This window comes from Hipposideros armiger, unplaced genomic scaffold (genome assembly GCF_001890085.2).
Source record: "Hipposideros armiger isolate ML-2016 unplaced genomic scaffold, ASM189008v1 scaffold_1017, whole genome shotgun sequence".
NCBI lineage: Eukaryota > Metazoa > Chordata > Mammalia > Chiroptera > Hipposideridae > Hipposideros > Hipposideros armiger.
In genome coordinates, this window is record NW_017732367.1 from 390,228 (window position 1) to 412,219 (window position 21,992).

Genomic DNA, 21,992 nt, shown 5'->3' on the forward strand with positions numbered 1-21,992 from the left:
TTATTCAGTGTGTTCCAGTTTTCTATTCCTTAAACTTCCCCATTTTACACATTGAGGACAGGGCATTTAAATACATAGACGCAAATCTGCGTCACCGGCCCACAATGTGTTATTTTCTCAAGGACTCTGTGATGTTCACTCACTGCCTGCAAAAACTTACTCCAAATCTTCCATTGCTGACTTCTTCACATTATTTAAAACTCAGGTCAAATGTCACCTTCTTATAGATGTCTTCCCTGACCACACTAAATAAGGCACTCTATCACATAATATTATTTTATTTTCTTCATAGCAATTACCACTATTGAAAATTCAACATGGAGCTGGCCGAGTGGCTCAGTTGGTTAAGAGCTTGCTCAAGAGTTTGAGCTCTGAGCAATAGCGGTTCGAGTCCCGGCCCGAGCTGAGCAGCCACTGAGCTGCCAACAGGTGGCAGGATGGCTCAGCTAAAACAAAAAACAAACAAAAAAAAACAACAACAACAAAAAATCAACATGAATAATACTGAATGATGAAAATTGCTACTAACCTAACTATTTGAGCCATGCTTCTATAATCTGATTCTCCCAGGGCCTCATTCCATTCCTTACCTTTCTTCTTTCTTGCATCTTCTAGCTCTTTCTCTCTTCACTGGCTACTTTTATCTATAAACATTCTCAAGTCTCCTTCTATCATTAAAAACAAACAACTTTCCTTTGGCTTGGCTAACATGGTAAAATGTTTTCTTCTCTGCCTTACTTCAAAAGGATACTTAAAACCCATTACATGTTTCCTTGTTCCTCTCATGATTTGGGGGGGTCATAACTCCTTGTTCCCCACCAACTACTTTACTGAATTTAGTTTCCAAAGGATGACAGTGATATCCATTAGTCAAAACACAAGGCTTTTTGTTTGTTTGTTTGTTTCCTCTCCACTGAATTTAAAAAGCAGAAAATATACAAAATCAAAATTCTACATCTTGGAGATAAACCACTATTATCATTTGTTGTGTATATTGCCAGACCATTTTTACTATAAGCAAATGGATTTAAAAATAAAACTAAGACAAAAATAGGATGATAATATATATGCTATTTTATATACTACTTTAAAAACAAACCTAATATATTATTAGATCTTCGTAGATCAACATATGGGTTCATTCCTCTTGTCCCCTCTTCGATTAGTCCTCATCTAATCTCCATGTTTAGCATAAAAGAGTCTTTGAAGACAACAATATGGTCTCATTCTATCATTCTAGACTTCTCTTGTGTCACTTAACTTGCCAGTCAAACTTCTACTTCCTATATTTTGCCAGTCAGAACTTCTTACTGCAGTGGGTACAATTCAATTATAAGTATTAAGAAAAAAAAAAAGTTGAAAGAGAACCAAACATTTAAATAGCAATCATGGGGCCGGCTGAGTGGCGAGTTGGTTAAGAGCTGGCTTGGGACGCCAGCTCTCAGCAGCAGGGCCCTGGTTTGGATCCCACATGAGGGCCAGTGACACTGCCCTCTACAGCTAAGATGGTGAAAAACAGCTCGATCTGGAGCTGGGCTGCCGTGAGTCGCTGGCAATGGCATAGGCTGCAGTGGGCTGCCATAAAGCACCGTGAGTGGCTGGCAGCCGGCGTGAGCTGGGGGAGCCGCCGTGAGCAGCAGTCCAATGGGCGGCAAGCAACTGCCTCACCCGGGAAGAGCACAATGATAATACCAACATGGGCCAGTGAAGCGACGTCCTCCACAACTAGACTGAAGAACAAAAGGACAGCAACTTGTCTGTTCCCCTTCCCCGATTCCCCAACGCTGTTCCCTGCCCCAATTCCCCAATAAAATATTTTTTAAAAATAAATAAATAAACAACACTCATTAATCTACCAACTTTTTTTTTACAAGGTAGGTGATAATAATCTGTTGTTATCTGAGTTGGCCTCATCATAATAAATATGATTCTAGTGTTTCCCATGTGGCTCCTAAATCTGGCTACATATACTGCACTTTATGAGTGACCTAAGAGATTTTCAGGTTTAATTTTAAGTATAGCTCACTTTTTTCTTACCAGACTGAGAACCTATCCCAGAGAAGACTTACTTCTCCTATAGTTCCTGAACACAACAGTTTCTTTTATATTTATGCTAATGATCTATCAATAATGATCCCATCTGATGTAAATACAAGTATGTTTTAACATCAATTAAAAGGTAATGACCACATAGGCTCTTCCCCTAGTTTCTATTCACCTTACTAGGTATAATACTTTATAATAGATCCTAGTTAGGAATCAGGCTGCTCAACTAACAGTGAAGTTTGACTGCTTCAGTTAAAAGTTTTGTGTAGTCCTTAAAGGTATTCAAATAGTAATCATTACAAATATTTAGAAGACTAGCATATTCCCAATTTATAATAAAAATAAAAGACAAAACCCTTAACATGCCAACAAACAGGTTTGATTAAGCAAACGTACTCATAATCTGGCTTTTTTGGTATGAATATGTCTTGTGTCTCATCGTCCATGTGCTGTAGGTCAACACAGAGGTCTGTAGTTCCACTTGCATTAAACTTCCCATGAATATTTTGGCTGTACTGTTGAAGACGCTTCCATAAATCATTATAAAGACGCAATAATTTAGGGTATTCTCCTTCAAATGCCTGTTTCAAAAATATAGAAGCTGCCAAGCAAAACAATAACATGCATTAGATAAGTGATAAAACAATAAAATGTAGCAAATAAAAGTTTTTTCTATATATGAAGATGATGGTATTAGAGGACAAACCAAAGATGTGTCCTAATGAGTTCCTTTATAATAATGCTGGTCACAGTAATTTTCTACCCAGACCATTCACTGCATTTGATACACTTGTGGACCATATTTTGAAACATAATCTATAAAAAAATAGACAACTTAACAATTATAGTTGAAGATTTCAATTCCTTTTCTCAGTAATTGATAGTACATAGAAAATCAGTAAGCATATAGAAAACCTAAACATCAACCCAAAACATTTACTTGACATTTATGTAATACTTCACCCAAAACAGCAAAGTATACATTAATTTCAAGTGCATGTGAATCATTTACCCAGATCGACAATATTTGCTGCCATAAAAAAAGTCTGAATAAATTTAAAAGGTTTCAAGTAATACAAAGTATGCTCTCTACCCAAAATAGTTTTATATTAGAAATCAGCAACAAAGGTATCTTTAAAAATGCCTAAATTCGGACTAAAAAACATGCTTCTAAACAAATAACTCATGTTATTCATAAAAGAAATGAAAAGGAAGGCTGGCCAAGTGGTGCGTTGGTTAGGACTTGGCTTGGGACGCCAGCTTTGAGCAGCAGGGCCGCAGTTCAGATCCCACATGAGGGCCAGTGATGCTGCGCCCTCTACAGCTAAGATGGTGAACAACAGCTCGACCTGGAGCTGGGTTGCCGTGAGTTGCCTGTGCCGGCATAGACTGCAGTGGGGCTGGTGGGCAGGGGGCATGAGCTTTTGTGAGCTGCTGCAAACGGCCGTCCAATGGCCAGCAAGTGACTACCTCACCCAGGAAGAGCACAATGATAATGCCAACATAGGCCAGTGAAGTGACATCCTCCACAATTAGACTGAAGAACAAAAGAACAGTAACTTGTCTGTTCCTCTTCCCTGATTCCCCAATGTGCCCCCCACTGTTCCCCAATAAAATCTTAAAAAAAAAAGAAAAAAGAAAAGGAAAATTAGAAAGAATTTTGAGGGAGCCGGCTGAGTGGCTCAGTTGGTTAAGAGCTGGCTTAAGAGTGCGAGCTCTGAGCAATGGGGCCCCCCGTTTGATTCCCACATGGGCCAGTGATGCTGTGCCCAAGCTGAGCTATTGCTGAGCTGCCAACATGTGGCAGGATGGTTCAGCTGGTGTAACAACAAGATTGCCTGTTTGATGGTAAGCTATGCCCACCCACAACTAAGACTGAGCGAGGTGCCGCCTGGATGGCTCAGTGGATAGGGAGTGTGCTCTTCACAACAAGGCTGCTGGTTCGACTCCCGCATGGGATGGTGGCTATGCCCACCTGCAACTAAGATTGAACATAGTACCTTGAGCTCAGAGGCCACGAGCTGCCAACGGGAAGCCAGGTGGCGACTGGTGCCCTCCACAATGAAGACTGAAGAACAATAACTTGGCTAGTCCCCTTCCCTAATTCCCCAACACTGTTCCCCTCCCCCAATTCCCCAATAAAATCTTTAAAACAAAAAGTATTTTGAACTGAATGAAAATTAAAACACAAAGTAAGAAAATTTGTGGAATGCTGCTAAAGGAGTACTGGGGAGAAATTTATATAAACACCTATATTTGCAAAGAAGCAAAGTCTCAAATCGATGACCTCAGCTTCTACCTTAAGAACATAGATAAAGAAGGGCAAAGAAAACCCAATATAAACAGAAGAAAGAAAATAAAGACACACTGATACCAACGAAACAGAAAACAGAAAAACAATAGAAACACTGAAACAAAAAACTGGTTCTTAGAGAAAACGAGTAAAATTGACAAACTTTTAAAATTGACAGACAGATTGTTTAGGAAAAGAGAGAAGACACAAATTAGCCATATTACAAATCAGAGAGGTGACCTCGGTACATATTCGGCAGAAATTAAAGGATCATAAAGGAAGTAGAAACAACCTTAAGCCAATAACTGAAAATTTCTATGAAAGAAGAAATAGATACACTCAATAGCCTTACATGTGTTGAACTTTTTAGTTAAAAATTACCTTTGCACAAAGAAAATATACAGACCCAGATAACTTCAGTGGTGAATTGTATACAACAATTTAAAGAAAAATACTAATTCCCAACTCTTTCTATGACACCATTACCCTGATAACAAAACCAAAAATGTAAAAATGAATAAAAAAAAGGAACAATATTCTTCATGATGTAGATGCAAAAATCATAAATCATTATCTCCTGAGTTTTAGACTTTTCTGATTTTTCTTTATTCTTTGCTGATTTTTTTCTTCTGCCTTAAATATTTTCCTTGACATTTTGAAAAACAAAAGTTATAGATTTCAAATATACCAACCACAAGGGCTTCAGCTCTTGTCAACTCGATCTGGTTTGTCTGTATTTCCAGCCAATCCTCCTCCACTGCTACCAGCTGTTTGGGTGCAAACCACCAACATATTTTGTTATAGATCAAGAGCTCGCTGCCCAGTGCCTATATAAGCCAATATTACAACATTAGCTTTTGAGAAAAGACAAGGCTTTCTTTTGTGAGGTCGACAGGCAAGGAGATAGGCGGCAAAGCTCAAATCTGTCTCTCCAATCCAAGGTTTGTGGTGGAATTTAAGAGGTTAGAGAAGGATGGGTGGGTTGGTATGCAGAAGTGCTGGAAGGCTTTGAAATTTGACCATTTATGGTAAGATTACGGTAAGGGGCTTAAGCACCAGATCTCCCTGGATAACAAACTTGTTGCTTTCAAAAGGGTTCTGGTGTTCAAGTTCCTTGTCAAGTCCCAGTCCTTTGGTCTTTTTTTTTTTTGGGGGGGGGGGGTGAGACTTTGGTCCCCAGTGTAATTAAAGGTCAAAATTCTCATCTCTGCACATGCTTTGGCAGTGTAACTTGCAATTTTGTTCTGTAGTCTCTGAAAAGCAACTCGGTATCTTATTAGAAATAGGCTAGGACCAGTTTTAGCTGGTTCAGCGATTATAATTTCATCATAAATATTTCAACATATATCTCTAACAGTAAAGACTATTTAAAAATAACATAACAGCAGTTCTCTTATCACACTTCTCAAAATTAACAGTGATCACATTTGCCTGATAGACTTGTGATTTTTTTGTAGTTTGTTTGATTTAGGACCCATAAATAGTCCATATATTATAATTAGTTGATATATCACCAAGCCTGATTTATAGCTTCTTTTTACTCCATTCAATTCTTTGTGTAAGAAACTGGGTCATATATCCTGTAGAGTTTTCCAGTCTAGGTTTTGCTGATTGTACCCACTGATCTCTGTATTTCCTGTAAATTATCAAGTGCAGTTCAACCGTGGCTGTAATTGAAACAACTTGGGGAGCTTTAAAAAAAATCCTGATGCTTGAGTCTCACCCTCAGAGACTTTAATGTAATTGCAGCCTAGGCTTTGGGATTTTAAAACACTCTCCAAATGATTCTAATGCACAGCAAAGTTGAAAACCAATAGATAAGAGGTTCTGGTTTTATACTTTCTGACAAGACTACTTGTGTACTGTTTGCCTTTCCATGATATTTATTAGCAGCCATTAATAATCATTGCCTAGATCCACTAAGAGATTTCAAAATAAAGATGTTTTAACATTCTTTGTGCATTTATGACAGGTAACACTTTTATAAATAGACACTTCTGCCATCAATTGTCTGGTTTCTTTTGAGATATCATTTGGATATCATAGGAAAGGCAGGAAAAATGTTTGATTTTTTCCTTTATTTACCTGTTTTCAAAGTAAGGAGTAAGTTCTATATGTATCATCAAGGATAACCAGTAAGTATTTTTTTATTTGTATCATTTTGAAGTCATGGACTTAGGCATATTGGATGGGTTTCAATCTCTTATGACTGTTATTCTTATTGATGCTAAATTTATTCCATCTTTGGTATATATCTATTCAAATTGCTTCCTGAGTCCTTTTAATACAATCCTACTAGACTCTGGTATCTTTCTTGCACTCTATCTAGCACACGGGGTCACAGAATTGTCCTACACATTTCCTGCCCCAGACCTGGAATCAGCCATTTCTTCAAGGATTCGGGTTTCTTTTAATAAGAAATCATGTTTAAAAATCACGACATGGATGATAGAGGGGTTCAGTACTAACAAAGTGGTCACTTATTTCTATGCCTTTTCAGTGGACAGTGATATGAACTGAATGTAAATCAAATTACGTTTTTTAAAAATTACGGTTGATCTCACCCATTATATACTTTCTTTCTCCCATGCTGAAAATCCTGATTCACTATACCAACATAATTATTCATTTACTTTACCCACACTACATATACAGCAGTCTGAGAATAACCATAATAATACCACCATCAATAACATGATTATTGAAAGGAGTTCATGGGTTTTGGGGGAAGATCTTGACCTTGAAGTATATCCCAGTAGGTAGGGCTACAGAAACAAATTACTGTATTAAAAAAAAAAAGTAAAGTAGTCAAATGAGTTAAGTAAGAAGTCAAATGAAGAGGTTCCTCTCTGTGTTGTCATACCACCAATTGAACACATACTTGTATTAAGATTATCCATTTTACTTTTGATTTTTAATAATTTCTTTTTTCATTTTCATTTTATTTTATAACTATATAAAATATTTGTATGACTTCAAAGTTAAATCTACACAATAAAATATATTTAAAGAAGTCTAGCTTTTATCCTTGGTAACTCCAATGTATTCTTCACACATACCCTCCCCCAATATTGGTAACCATTTTTCTGGATTTTATGGTTTATCCTTCCATTTAAAAACTATAAGCAAAATATATATTTATTTATATCACTCCCTTTCTTAGGTAAACAATAGCACACTGTACACATATTTCTTCTTTCTTTTTTAAATTTAATATACCTTCAAGATTGCTCCATAGTAGTATACAAAGATATTCCTCATTCCTTTTTTTTTTTTTTTTTTCCTATTTCTCATTCCTTTTTACAGCTGCACGGCATTCTAGTCTATGGGTAAACCATAGTTTAATCCCCTAGTGATGAACATTTGGGCTGTTTCTATTTTTTTCTATTCCAAATAATGATTCAGTGAATAGACTTGTGAATATGTCTTTTCATATTTTTGCTACTGCACCTATGGAATAAATCCTTAAAAGCAGAATTGCTGATAAAAAAGTAAATGCCTATATAATTGTGTTAAACACTCACAAACTCCCCTCCATAAGGTTTGCATGCTAATTAACAATGTGTGAAAGTCTGTTTCCCAACAGTGTTACAAAACTTTTTGATTTTTTGCTAGTTTGATAGATGAGAAATGGTGTCTCTGTGTACTCTTATTTTTCGTTTCTTAATTTATGGGTGACATTACGCATCTTTTCAACTATCTACATCTTATTCTTTCTTTTTCTTTAGAGTTGTTGGCCTTTTACTTCTCATTTTAGAAACTTTTTACACATTAGGGATACTAACTCCTTTTCTTTGGTGTAAGTTATAAATGTTGTTCTAGTCTGTCATTTGTCTTTTCATTTTGCTTAAGGTTTATTTTTTTGCCATGTAAAAATTTTAATATAATTAATTATCAATCTTTTCATCATTGCTTCTGAATATTAAATCAGTTAGATAAGCTTTCACTATCTCTCGCCTACTCACTTGTGTTTATTTCTAGCACTTGAATGGTATCATATTCTGCATTTAATTCTTTAATCCACTTCAAATTTACCTTGGTATGTGAGATAAATGAGATTTTTTTCTCTAAACTCTTTTTATCTCACTCTATTCTTCAACTCTGAGCAGTTTATCCATTTTCATAACTATTGAATCACATTTATGCATTAAACAAATCTTCATGGAAGAGTTAATTAAATATCTGAGTCTTGTGTTTGCTTTCTTCTTTTATATCAGTGAAAATTGTTTTATATTTTATAACTGATGATATAAAATGCTCACTGCAAAGAATCAAATAAAGGTATAAGGAAAAAGGAAAAATCGCTTGATATCCTATTATCTTATGATAATCATCCTAACTTTTTCACCATCCTTTCATGTCCCTGTTTATCATATACACATACAGTTGTTTTCTAAAATTTCTTCATAGTAGGGCCTCATTTAACTTACAAGTACTTACTAATTTTTTAATGAAGAGTATTTTTATTTTTACAGTTTTTCTCCTCAGATTTTCTGCTAATTTTTAAAGCCTTTAAATACTAACACTTTCAGGATCCATTTCAATGGAATTTCTATTATGTACTGAGTACTGTACTATATGATAGAAATATAATATAGAGCCAAGGTACACAGAGAATCTTTATAGCCAAGTGAAAGATACTACAGTGGGGTAAGTACTGAATACAATGCAGTAGAGTAATAATAAAATTAGAGAGATATAAGAGTTTTATGGAAACAGAGAGAGGATATTATACCCATATTTGAGTGTGATATGGGGAGGGAGGTGCCAGGAACACTTCATTTCTAAACTGAGACTGGAAAGATGAGTATGAGTTACGCAGATGAAGGGGAAGATACAAAAATGTGTTTCAGGTATTTGTAAGTACTGAGAAGAAAGAGGATGATTCATTCAAAAACTGAAGCTCAAGTACAGAGACGAAACGTCGAGAACCATATGACTTCACTCATGTGTGGGATATGAAAGCAACAAAGGAACAAGACAAACAAATAAAGAAACAAAAACTCTGGGCCAGCTGAGTGGCACGCTGGTTAGGAGTTGGCTTGGGCAACAGCTCTGAGCAGCAGGGCCCTGGTTCGAATCCCACATGAGGGCCAGTGATGCTGCGCCCTCTACAGCTAAGATGGTGAACAACAGCTTGACCTGGAGCTGGGCTGCCATGGGTCGCTGGTGACAGCGTAGGCTGCAATGGGGCTGGCCGGCAGCGGGTGTGCACTTTCGTGAGCCGCCGTCCAATGGCCGGCGAGCAACTGCCTCACCTGGGAAGAGCACAATGATAATACCAACATGGGCCCGTGAAGCGACATCCTCCACAACTAGACTGAAGAACAAAAGGACAGCAACTTGCCTGTTACTCTTGCCTGATTCCCCAACGCTGTTCCCCTCTCCCAGTTCCCCCCAAAAATCTTAAAACAAAACAAGAAAACAAAAACTCACAGACAACAGTTTAGTGGTTACCAGAGGGTAAGCGGGGAGGGGGTAGAAGAGGATAAAGGGGGTCAAATATATGGTGACAGAAGGAGAACTGACTCTGGGTGGTGAGCACACAATGTGATATACAGATGAATTATTATAGAATTGTACACTTGAAACCTATATAATTTTGCTAACCTTTGACGTCCCAGTAAATGGAATTTTAAAAATTAGAAAGAAAAAAAGTGAGTGCTGAAGATATAGGAAGGGACAAGAAAAGTCATGTTTGGAATGTATCCTGAGAATAATGGGAGAAGAGTGGCAGCGGACCAGTGCTCCCACTGCAACAACTCAAGAAGCCATATACAGTTTTAAAAATTCCAGATGGCCAAGGAGAAAACCTCTGCTGGAGAAAAGAGAAACTAGCAAAGCTTTTAGTGGTTATTAGGACTGGACTAAAAATTTTGAAACTTAAGGCCTCTCAAACCAGGTATCCCATGGAAGATTTACTTAGTTATGAAGTTGCAAGGAAAGCTGGGAAATAGGTCTAAAGTTTCAAAGAGTACAGGTAAACTACCCTTCAGATTTGTGGAAACATATTTTAGGAAACAAAGACCAGTTGCGTGGAGAGAATATGCCACAAACACGGGAAGGTCTTCCATTTCATGAAGATATTTACAAGATTGTGAAGTTTCATGAAATGGGAGGCTAAAAAGCTTGTCTGGAAACCTCTGGAGGGCAGAGCTAAATCAACCTCCAGATCAAAGGCCCTCCAACTTCTCAATCAAAAGCATGGGAGAAGCATGCCCAAGAAAAGGGAAGAATTAGAGATAGACTGAGTCTTATTAAAACTGCAATTTACCAAATTCAACCCAATCCTAACATGAATTGAAATGATCACACTACATACAACTGGAATGCCAAAGACAGAGAAATGAATCTAACAAAACACTTCAGAATATGTAAATAAAATCTTAGGATTCAATACAACAGACAATTCTATAGAAAATGAACACTTTATGAAAGAGCATATCCAAATGGCCAACAAACATATAGAAAGATAAATATCACTGATCACAAAAAAAGTTAAAACCACAATGTGATTCAACTAAATGCCCATCAGAATGGCTAAAACAAAAAAACAGAGAATACCAAGTGCTGACAAGGTTCTGGAAAAATTGGAAATTTCATATACTGCCAATGTGAATTTAAATTGGTGTAACAATATTGGAAGACACTTTGGCAGTACCTGCTAAAGCTGAACATATGCATACTTTATCACCTACAGTATTCGTTTCCTACAGTTGCTATAACAAATTATCATAAACTTGGTGGCTTAAAACAACATAAATATATTATCTTTCAGTTCTTGAGGTTTTCTAACAAATTTGGTCTCACTAAGCTCAAGTCAGGGTGCCAGCCAAACTGTATTCCTTTTGAAGGTTCCAGGGGAGTTTTTCCTGAACTTTTTTCCACCTGCCTACATTCCTTGGCTTCTGGTCCCCTTCCAGTAATTACATCACTCTGACCTCTGTTTCCATGACCACATCTCCTCCTCTGTTAAATTCTTAAGTTCTTATAAAACAGCACTGGTATCTGATTCCTCCCTGTTTTCCTTCCTTCCTTCTAGTCAATAAGCATTTATTAAAGGTGTGTGTTAGCCATTGAGGATACTGTCATAATCAAAATAGTATTCCATGTCTTATGGGATTACATTCTGGAAGGTGATGGCAGGGGCTGTGTCCAGATATGATAAATAAAATGAAATATTACAAAGTGATAAGAGGTACGGAGAAAAATAAAGGGGTATGAGACATTCTTGGAAAATCACTGGATTATAAAGAATTATGTTTTCATTTGATAGAGTTCCAAATGGTAATGTTTATTTTGCTTGTTTCTATTGAGACTTAAAAATATGTATCATAACTCAACAGGTTGGGGAGCAAGCATTATTACCTGGAAACGACAACATTTAAATAACAGACATAAAGCTTAGAAACCTTGGAAATAATTATCACCCATAGATAATTAAAGCAGCAGATTTCCTACAGAAGCTTTTTTGAATCTTCATGGTGAAAAGTTCAGGCCCCTTACCTTTTGAATAAAGTGAATTCCTTGTCAGACTCCTAGATTATATCTTATTATATCTAGTAGAATTTCTTTTTACCAAGCATGAACATTTATAATATAATCAGAAAGAACATGTTCCTTTAACTAGGAAAATTTCCCTTTAGATATTTTCTGCCAAAATATTACTTACTTAGACAATCTGTTACATTGTGTAGAATCTTCAACTCTGCAGATGGTTGCATTTCCTTAATATTGCGTGTCTACGCATATAATTTTAAGTACTACAGTATACATCAGGGGCTGTATGTGCTATATAAAAGGAAGGTGCTTTCCAAACAACTTACTTGGAGTTCTCCCAAAAGGAGTTATTAAAATAATAACACTATCAGAAGTAACAGACTACTCTGAATGTGAAATATTAATGGGGGTTTTTTGCCTAAAAATATTATACTTCCACTCAGTAGCTTCTCTGACTACACAAGCCAGATAGGTCCTATAAGATAAGAACTGAAAAACATCCACTGGATTTGGTCATTAAGAGGTACATCATTGCTGACTTTAATGAGAACAATTTTAATAGAATGGTGAAAGATAACCAGAGTACATCTAGTTGAGAAATGAACAGTATGAAAATAAACACAAAAAAAATGCAAACTACTCTTTTGAGAAGTTTGGATTAAAAGAGGAAAGATTAAATAGTAACTAAAGAAGAACTCTCTCGTTTTAGTTTTTATTAAATTAGAGCAACTTGAATAAGTTTATATCTTAAAGGAAGAAATTTTAAAAAAGGAGAAATGCAAGATAGAAAAAAGAAAAGTATGAATGACATTGCTGAGAGAAAGGGGTAAACAAAGCAAGCATGCAGGCTGTCACAAGTGAGTTGCTGTGAAGACGAAGGCCCACAGGGAGGAAATAAGACTCTTTTTCGAGGGAAGGTACAGGAGGATACTGAGTTTCTTAATGACATTAATCATCCTGATGACCCAGGAGATAAGGTTGGTTACTAAGAGTGAGCAGAATGGGGAAAGGGAGGGCAGGTAGAGAGTGTCAAAGGTTTGTAATTGTTAAGGAAAATAAGAAAGCAGGTGACCAAAGACAAGTAAATGACAGTACCATTAAACATACACACACCTACAATATTTTGAAATGTATGTTTATCATTGATCTTAAAACCAAATGAGGGAATTCCGCTTTTGGTCAAGATGAAGTAACAGGGAACAGAATTACCCTTCTATCTAAAACATCCAGAAACAAACAAATAAAACACACTTAACATCATGCAATAAAGACAGTGATCTTTGAGAGGCAAAAAAACAAATGAGGTGAACCCCACAATTGCCACAGCTAATTTCCTATCAGGAGCTTCCAGGCTAAGGCCTAGGAAGGGGAGACACCCTTCTATACCCACTGCCCTGTGATCAGGAAGACAGAAGTCACTAGAGTTAACAGGGCAGAATACCAGAGAGGAGAGAGCTGCACAAAGAGAGAACTGCAGACATTTGCAAGTGGTTCACCTTGAGTATTTGGCAAAACACTCATCAGCATATGCATGTGAGGAAATTTCCAGAGTTTGGGGGGAAAAACTACACAAAGGATTAGAAGGAATATACCTGTTACACAAAATTGGGAAGAGTACCTGTTCTCAAAAGCCAGGCTGGAAAACCTCATAATTCAGAGTATTTGGTAGAGTACTACAAAGTCTTGCCTTATGTAGTAGGAAATAATTAGCCCTAGACACTGCTCAGGTTTTGCTGATAAATCTTAAAAGCAAAACTCAAAAGCACCAAAATATTTCTAAGTAACTTTACAATATCCAGATGAAGATATTTATAGAAACACAAAAGTATCCAATACTAAACATGGTAAAATTCATGTCTAATAGCCAAAATTATTAGACATGCATAAAAATAGGAAACAAATATCTATTATGAGAAGAAGCTTCAATCAACCAGACCCAGAATTGACACAGGTGATCAATTAGCAGACACACCACGCTCCCCAGTCCTGGGTCCTATGCTGGTAAGAGGAATCTCCCAAACATCCGGCAATGAAAAGAAGCAAGGAGGACACTGTCCGTCAGCCCCGGTGAGAAGGAAGGCGCCTGGAAAGCCAGGCATCCTCTTAAAATGGCCATGTATAGACTCACTCGCTTGCAAACACCTGGGCTCCAGAGGAAGGGTAGCAACTCAAGAGGTGTCAGAGACATATGGAGAAAGACCGAGTTGTGTGGCTATAGAACAAGGGCTGGAATAACAGGCGCCATTACCCCTGTGTGTAGCCTTCAGGAGGACGCCATATTTTCTATGTTGAACTCTCCCCAAAGGGCCAAATTTGAGATGACATTGATCTGGTAAAGTGCGCACATGCACACTACCTTGGTGCTGCCCTGGGTCCACACCCTGCCCAGCTAATTCTGCCTCTTACAAGGCACTACTGGCTCCTGGGCAGCTGACTCTATTCCACAAGCTGCAAGAGCCTTTCACAGCAGTAGACGCCTACAGCGGCCTGGGGAAGTTTCAGTGGCAGATACTCAGCCACATTTCGCACTGCAGCTTCTTGTGTAGCTCTTGGGAATCTGCAGGCCCGAGATGGGTGGTGGTGGGCCGCAGTGTTCTTGAGGAGTTTTGCAAAGTGGTCACAGGCCAGCACTGATGCAAAAAATGAATCTGCATTAACTTTGTAAAAACCACCAGCTACGCCTCTGGGACACCACTCCACCCAGCTAGTTGCTGTATTGCTGACGATGCTTTCAATAACAGGTTAACAAGCCTGGCCACACACCTAAGAAGGCTCTTTCAATGGCTCAGCCTTCTGGGCAGTCAACAGGTGGCAACAGGCCTAGGGGAGCACTGAGTTGGGCCTTTTGCTAAGCTGCCCCAGGCCCAATACTGGTGGCAGCTGGTCTCATTTCACAGTGAGGCCACCACCACATGAGTCCAGGCAGCAGCTAACCACTTTTAGCCTTCTGGCTCCTACAAGGCAGCCCAGGGACAGTCATGAGCAAGGCTGAAACTGGCCTGAACAGGAGCCCCTCCCAAGAGGCATAAGAAACACACACAGAGGATGGCTTCAGGCCACACCAGAGCAGTACCTGACTAGCCCCACAAGCGGCACACCCAAAGAGTGGTCTCAACAGGCACAAGAGCTCACTGGGGCAAATCCCCCTCTGAGGGGTCAGCCTTCACACAGCAGTTCATACACTGTAGGTGTAGGCAATCTTCACACCCAGTCAGCCTGAGAGTCAATCCCACCCACTGACACACCAAAAGTAATCAAGGTTCAACTAAAACAGGAAAATACACACAACACACACAAGGGACACTCCTGGAGCACAGGCATGGTGATCAGGGAGACTGTACCATTGGACCACACAGAACACCTACTATGTAAGGCCACCCGGCAAAGACTGGGAGATATAGAAGTTCTACCTAATACATAAAAGCAAACACAGAGAGGCAGCCAGAATGAGGAAACAAAGAAACAGGTCCCAAATAAAAGAAAAGACAAAAACTCCAGAAAAAGAACTAAATGAAATGGAGACAACCAACCTATCAGAGGCTGAGTTTAAAACACTGGCTACAAGAATGCTTAAGGAACTTAGTAAAAACGTCAACAAAGATTTAGTAAACATAAAGAAGGACAAAGAAACCATAAAAAAACCTTCAGAAATAAATAATACAATAACTGAAATAAAGAATACACTAAAAGAAATCAACAGCAAATTAGAAGAAGCAGAGTAATGAATCAATGACTTAGAAGGCAAGGTAGCATAACACACCCAATCAGAACAACAAAAAGAAAAAAGAACTTTAAAAACTAAGACAGTTTAAGGGGCCTCTGGGACAACATCAAGCATAACAATATTTGCATCTGAGGAGTACCAGAAGGAGAAGCGAGGAAGCAAGGGACTGAGAACCTATTTGAAGAAATTAGAACTAAAAACTTCCCTCACCTAGCAAAGCAAATAGACACAAAAGCCCAGAAAGCACAGAGAGTCCCAAACAAGATGAACCCAAACAGTCCCACACCAAGACACATCATCATAATTAAAATGGCAAATGTTAAAGACAAAGAGAGAATTCTAAAAGCAGCAAGAGAAAGACAAATAGTTCCTTACAAGGGAGCTCCTATTAAGACTATCAGCTGATTTCTCAACAGAAACTTTGCAGGCAAGAGAGTGCCAGGAAATATTCAAAGTGATGAAAACCAAGGGCATACAACCAAGAGTACACTACCCAGCAAGGCTATCATTTAAAATTAAAGGAGAGATAAAGAGCTTCCCAGATAAGAAAAAGCTAAAGGAATTCAATACCATCAAGCCAGTATTACAGGAAATGTTAAAAGGACTTCTTTAGGCAGGAGAAAGAAGAAAATAAACAAACTACCTAACGAAGATAAAAAATATGAATAATAAAATGACAATAACTATTAATATGTACCGATCAATAATCATTTTCAATGTAAATGGATTAAACGCTCCAATGAAAAGACATAGGCTAGCTGAGTGGATAAGAAAACAAGGCCCATACATATGCTGTCTACAAGAGATCCACCTCAGATTGAAAGACACACTGAGACTGAAAGAAAAGGGATGGAAAAAAAAATTCACAAAAATGGAAACAAGAAAAATGCTGGAGTAGCAATACTTATTATCAGACAAAATAGACTTTAAAATAAAGACTATAATAAGAGATAAAGAAGGTCATAACATAATGATAAAGGGATCAATCGAACAGAGAGAACATAACCCTAGTAAATATCTATACACCCAACACAGGAGCACTTAAATATACAAAACAAATATTGACAGACATAAATGCAGAGATCAACAGTAACACTATCACAGTAGGAGACTTTAACATCCCACTGACATCAATAGACAGATCTTCCCGAAAGAAAATCAACAAGGAAACAGCAGCTTTAAATGACACACTAGGGGCGGCCGGGTGGCTCAGTTGGTTAAGAGCGTGTGTTCTGAGCAACAGGATTGCCAGTTAGATTCCCACATGAGCCAGTGAACTGCGCCCTCCTCTCTACAACTAGATTGAAGAAAACAACTTGAGCTGGGCTGCCAGTGGGTGGTTAGAGGGCATGCTCTTAACAACGAATGTTGCTGGTTCTACTCCTACATGGGATGGTGGTCTGCACTCCCCGCAACTAGATTGAAAACGGCAAATTGAGCTTAGCTGCTGGTGGACAGCTGGATGGCTCAGTTGGTTAGAGCGTGTGCTCTTAACAACAAGGTTGCTGGTTTGCCCGCAACTAGATTGAAAAATGGCGACTGAATTTGGAGTTGAGCTGTGCTCTCTACAACTAAGATTGAAGGACAAGTTGACTTGGAGCTGATGGGTCCCGGAAAAAAACACATTGTTCCTCGAAAAAACACAATGTTCCCCAATAAAGTTAAAAAAAAAAAAGACACACTAGACCAGATGGATTTAATTGAAAACTTTAGAGCATCTCACCCCAAAGCAGCAGAACAGATATTCTTTTCAAGTGCACATAGAACATTTTTCAAGACAGACAACATGTTAGGCCACAAAACAATTCTCAATAATTTTAAGAACATTGAAATCATATCAAGTATCTTCTCTGACCAAAATGGCATGAAACTGGAAATCAATTATAAGAAAAACTTAAAAACACACAAACACTTGGAGGCTAAAAAACATACTACTAAATAATGAATGGGTGAACAATAAGATCAAGGAAGAAATAAACAACAAAAATGAAAACAAGTGAAGGAAGACAAATGAAAATGAAAACACAATGACCCAAAATTTATGGGACATAGTGAAAGCTGTCCTAAGAGAAAAATTCATAGCAATGCAGGCCTACCTCAAGAAACAAGAAGAAATCTCAAATAAAGAGTCTAACTTTACACCTAACGGAACTGAAAAGAAAACAGCAAACAAAGCCCAAAGTGAGTACAAGGAAGAAAAGAATATAGATCAGAGAGAAAATAAATGAAATAGAGGCTAAAAAAACCAAAACAGGGCCGGCTGAGTACCTGAGTTGGTTAAGAGTTAGCTTAAGAGCGTGAGATCTGAGCAACAGTGCCACAGGTTCGATTCCCACATGGGCCAGTGATGCTGCACCCGAGCTCAGCTGCTGCTGAGCTGCCAACAGGTGGCAGGATGGCTCAGCTGGTGAGAGCACATGCTCCTAACAACAAGATTACCTGTTCGATGGTGGGCTACGCCCGCCCGCAACTAAGACTGAACTCAGTACCTTGAGCTGAGCTGCCACCCGGATGGCTCAGTGGATGGAGCATGTGCTCTTAACAACAAGGCTGCCGGGTGGACTCTGCATGGGATGGTGGCTACGCCCACTCGCAACTAAGATCGTAACACAGCACCTTGAGCTTAGAGGCCACGAGCTGCTGTCGGGCAGCCAGATGTCAACTGGCACCCTCCACAACTAAGACTTAAGAACAACAACTTGGCTGGTCCCCCTCCCCAATTCCCCAACACTGTTCCTCTCCCCCATTTCCTCAACTTAAAAAAAACAACAACAAAATACAAAAGATCAATGAAACCAAAGAGCTGGGTTTTTTTTTAATGATAGACAAAATTTGCAAGCCTTTAATTTAACCACGCTCATCAAGAAAAAAAAGGAAGCTGGCCGAGTGGCGTGTTGGTTAAGAGCTGGCGTAGGACGCCAGCTCTGAGCAGCAGGGCCCCAGTTCGGATCCCACATGAGGGGCCAGTAACGCTGCCCTCTACAGCTAAGAAGGTGAGCAGCAGCTCGACCTGGAGCTGGGCTGCTATGAGTTGCCAGCAACGGTGTAGGCTGTAGCCCCTGCTGCAGTGGACTGCCGTAAGCTACTGTGTGTGTGACCGGCAGCCGATCTGCCTCATCTGGGAGGAGCGCAATGATAATACCAACATGGGCCAGTGAAGCGACGTCCTCCACAACTAGACTGAAGAACAAAAGGACAGCAACTTGTCTGTTCCCCTTCCCCGATTCCCCAATGCTGTTCCCCTCCCCCAAATCCCCAATAAAAATCTTAAAAAAGAAAAAATGAGAGAAGACCCAAGTAAATAAAATCAGAAATTAAAGAGAAGAAGCGGCAAAGGACACTACATGAATACAAAAAAATTTAAGAAAATACTATGGGCAACTATACTCCAACAAATTGTGGACATCTGGAAGAAATAGATAAATTCCTAGAAGCATACAATCTTCCAAGGCTGAATCAAAAAGAAACAGAAAATATGAACCAATCAATTACTACTAATGAAATCAGATGAGAAATCAATGCGCTATCAATAAACAAAAGCCCTGGCTTCACAAGGTGAATTTTATCAAACATTCAAAAAAGAATTCACACGTATTCTTCTCAAACTATTCCAAAAAATTCAAGAGAAGGGAAGGCTCTCAAGTTCCTTTTATGAGGCCACTATTACCCTGATTCCCAAACCAGAAAAATACATTACAAAAAAGGAAAATTATAGGCCGATATCCCTAATGAACATTGATGCAAAAATTCTCAATAAAGTATTAGCAAACCGAATTCAGCAATACATTAAAAAGATCATACACCACGATCAAGTGGGATTCATTCCTGGTATGCAAGATTGCTTCAATATCTGCAAAACAATTAACGTGATACATCACGTAAACAAAATGAAAAATAAAAATCATATGATCACATCAATAGTTGCAGGAAAAGTGTTTGACAAAATCCAGGATCCATTTATGAAAAAAACTCTCAGCAAAGTGGGAATAGAAGGGACATATCTCAACATAACAAAGGCCATATATGACAAACCCACAGCTAGTATCATACTCAATAGGGAAAAGTTAAAAGCATTCCCTCTAAAATCAGGAATAAGGCGAGGATGCCCACTTTCACCTCTTTTATTCAACATAGTACTGGAAGACCTAGAATAGCAACAGACAAGATAAAGAAATAAAAGTTATCCAAATTAAAAAGAAAAAAGTAAAACTGTTATTGCAAAAGACATGCTACTATATATAGAGAACCCCAAAGATTCCATCAAAACTTTATTAGTAAATAAAGTAATTTAGTAAAATAGCAGGGTACAAAATTAATATTCAGAAATCGGTTGCATTTTCATACACCAATAATGAACTGTCAGAAAGAGAAACTAAGAAAACAATTTCATTTACAATTGCATCAAAAAACAAACAAACCTAGGAATAAATTTAACCAAGGAAATAAAAGATCTGTACTCAGAAAATTATAATACATTGAGAAAAATTAAAGAAGATACAAATAAATGAAAACATAGATCATGCTCATGGATAGGAAGAATTAATATAGTTAAAATGTCCATACTACCCAAAGCAATCAATAGATTCAACACAGTCCCTATCAAAATACCAATGGCATTTTTCACAGTATTAGAACAACAAATAATCCTAAAATTTACATGGAACCATAAAAGAACCCTATAGTCATGGCAATCTTGAGAAAGAAGAACAAAGCTGGAGGTATCATGCTACCTGGTATCAAACTATACTACAATGCCATAGTAATCAAAACAGCATGGTATTGGCATAAAAACAGAGACATTGATCAACAGAACAAAATAGAGAGCCCAGAAATAAATCCATGCCTATATGGCCATTTAATCTATAACAAAGTTGGCAAGAATATACACTGGGGTAAAGACAATCTATTCAGTAAGAGGTGCTGGAAAAACTAAACAGGTAAATGAAAAAAAAAAGAAACTGGACCACCTTCTTATGCCATATACAAGAATAAATTGAAAATGGATTAAACACTTAAAAAAAAAGGTTATTAAACACTTAAATGTAAGACCTGAAACCATAAAACTCCTAGAAGAAAATATAAAAAGTAAACTCTCAGACATTACCCAGTAATATGTTCACTGATACATCTCCTTGCACAATGGAAACAAAACAAACAAACGAAAAAACAATGGGAGGACATCAAACTAAAAGGTTTTGCACAGCAAAGGAAATCATCAACTAAACAAAAAGACATCCAACTAAATGGGAGAAGATAATTTGCCAATGATACATCTGATAAGGTGTTAATATCTAAATTTTATAACACACACAACTGAATACCAAAAAAATAAACAATCCAATTAACAAATGGAAAGGGGACCTGAATAGGTATTTCTCCAAAATAGACATACAGGTGATCAGCAGACATATGAAAAGATGCTCAACATCACTAATCATCAGAGAAATGCAAATAAAAACCACAATGAGATATCACCTCACACCTGTCAGAATGGCCTTCATCAATAAGCCAACAAACAACAAGGATTGGCAAGCATATGAAGAAAAAGGAACCCTTGTTCAAAGGTTGTTGCTGAGATTGCAAATTGGTGCAGCTACTATGGAAGACAGTTTGGAAGTTCCTCAAAAAGTTAAAAATAGAAGTACCTTATGACCCAGCAATTCCACTCCTGGGTATTAATCCAAAGAAATCCAAAACACTAATTTGAAAAGGTACATACACCCTATGTTTACTGCAGTGCTGTTCACAATAGCCAAAATATGGAAACTGAAATGCCCATCAGCAGACTATTGGATAAAGAAGTTGCGGTATATATATACAATGGAATATTACTTGACCATAAAAAATGAAATCTCACCATTTATGACAGCATGGATGGACCTAGAGCATATTATGCTAAGTGAAATAAGTCAGGCTGAGAAAGACAAATACCACATGATTGCACTTGTATGTGGAATCTGAAGAACAGAACGAACAAACAAAACAGAAATAGACTTATAGATACACAGAACAAACTGATGGTGGCTAGAAGTGAGGGGGATTAGGGGCATGGGTGAGAAAGGGGAAGGGATTAGAAAGTACAAATTGGTAGTTACAAAATAGTTACTGGGATGTGAAATACAGTATGAAAAATATAGTAAAAAATACTGTAAAAACCATCTATGGCGTCAGATGGGTAGTAGACTTATCAGGGAAATCACTTCATAAATTATATAAGGGCCTAACCACTGTGCTTTACACCTGAAACCAATAAAAAATAATATTGAATGTTGGGCCGGCCGAGTGGTGCGTTGGTTAAGAGCTGGCTTGGGACACGAGAGGGCCCCGGTTTGGATCCCACATATGAGGGCCAGTGACGCTGCCCTCTACAGCTAAGATGCTGAACAACAGCTCAACCTGGAGCTGGGCTGCTGTGAGTCACCGTCGACG

At 38.1% G+C, this 21,992-nt stretch overlaps 1 protein-coding gene across 1 annotated transcript in view; it reads right to left on the minus strand.

Annotated features, from left to right (window-relative positions):
- The window catches only part of COG5 (component of oligomeric golgi complex 5), a 191,061-nt gene that overhangs the window by 80,629 nt on the left and 88,440 nt on the right, over positions 1-21,992 (minus strand). Inside the window, exon 7 of the mRNA XM_019631601.1 lies at positions 2,443-2,647. Within this exon, the coding sequence (XP_019487146.1) occupies positions 2,443-2,647 (205 nt within the window). The remainder of the gene's footprint in view (positions 1-2,442; positions 2,648-21,992) is intronic.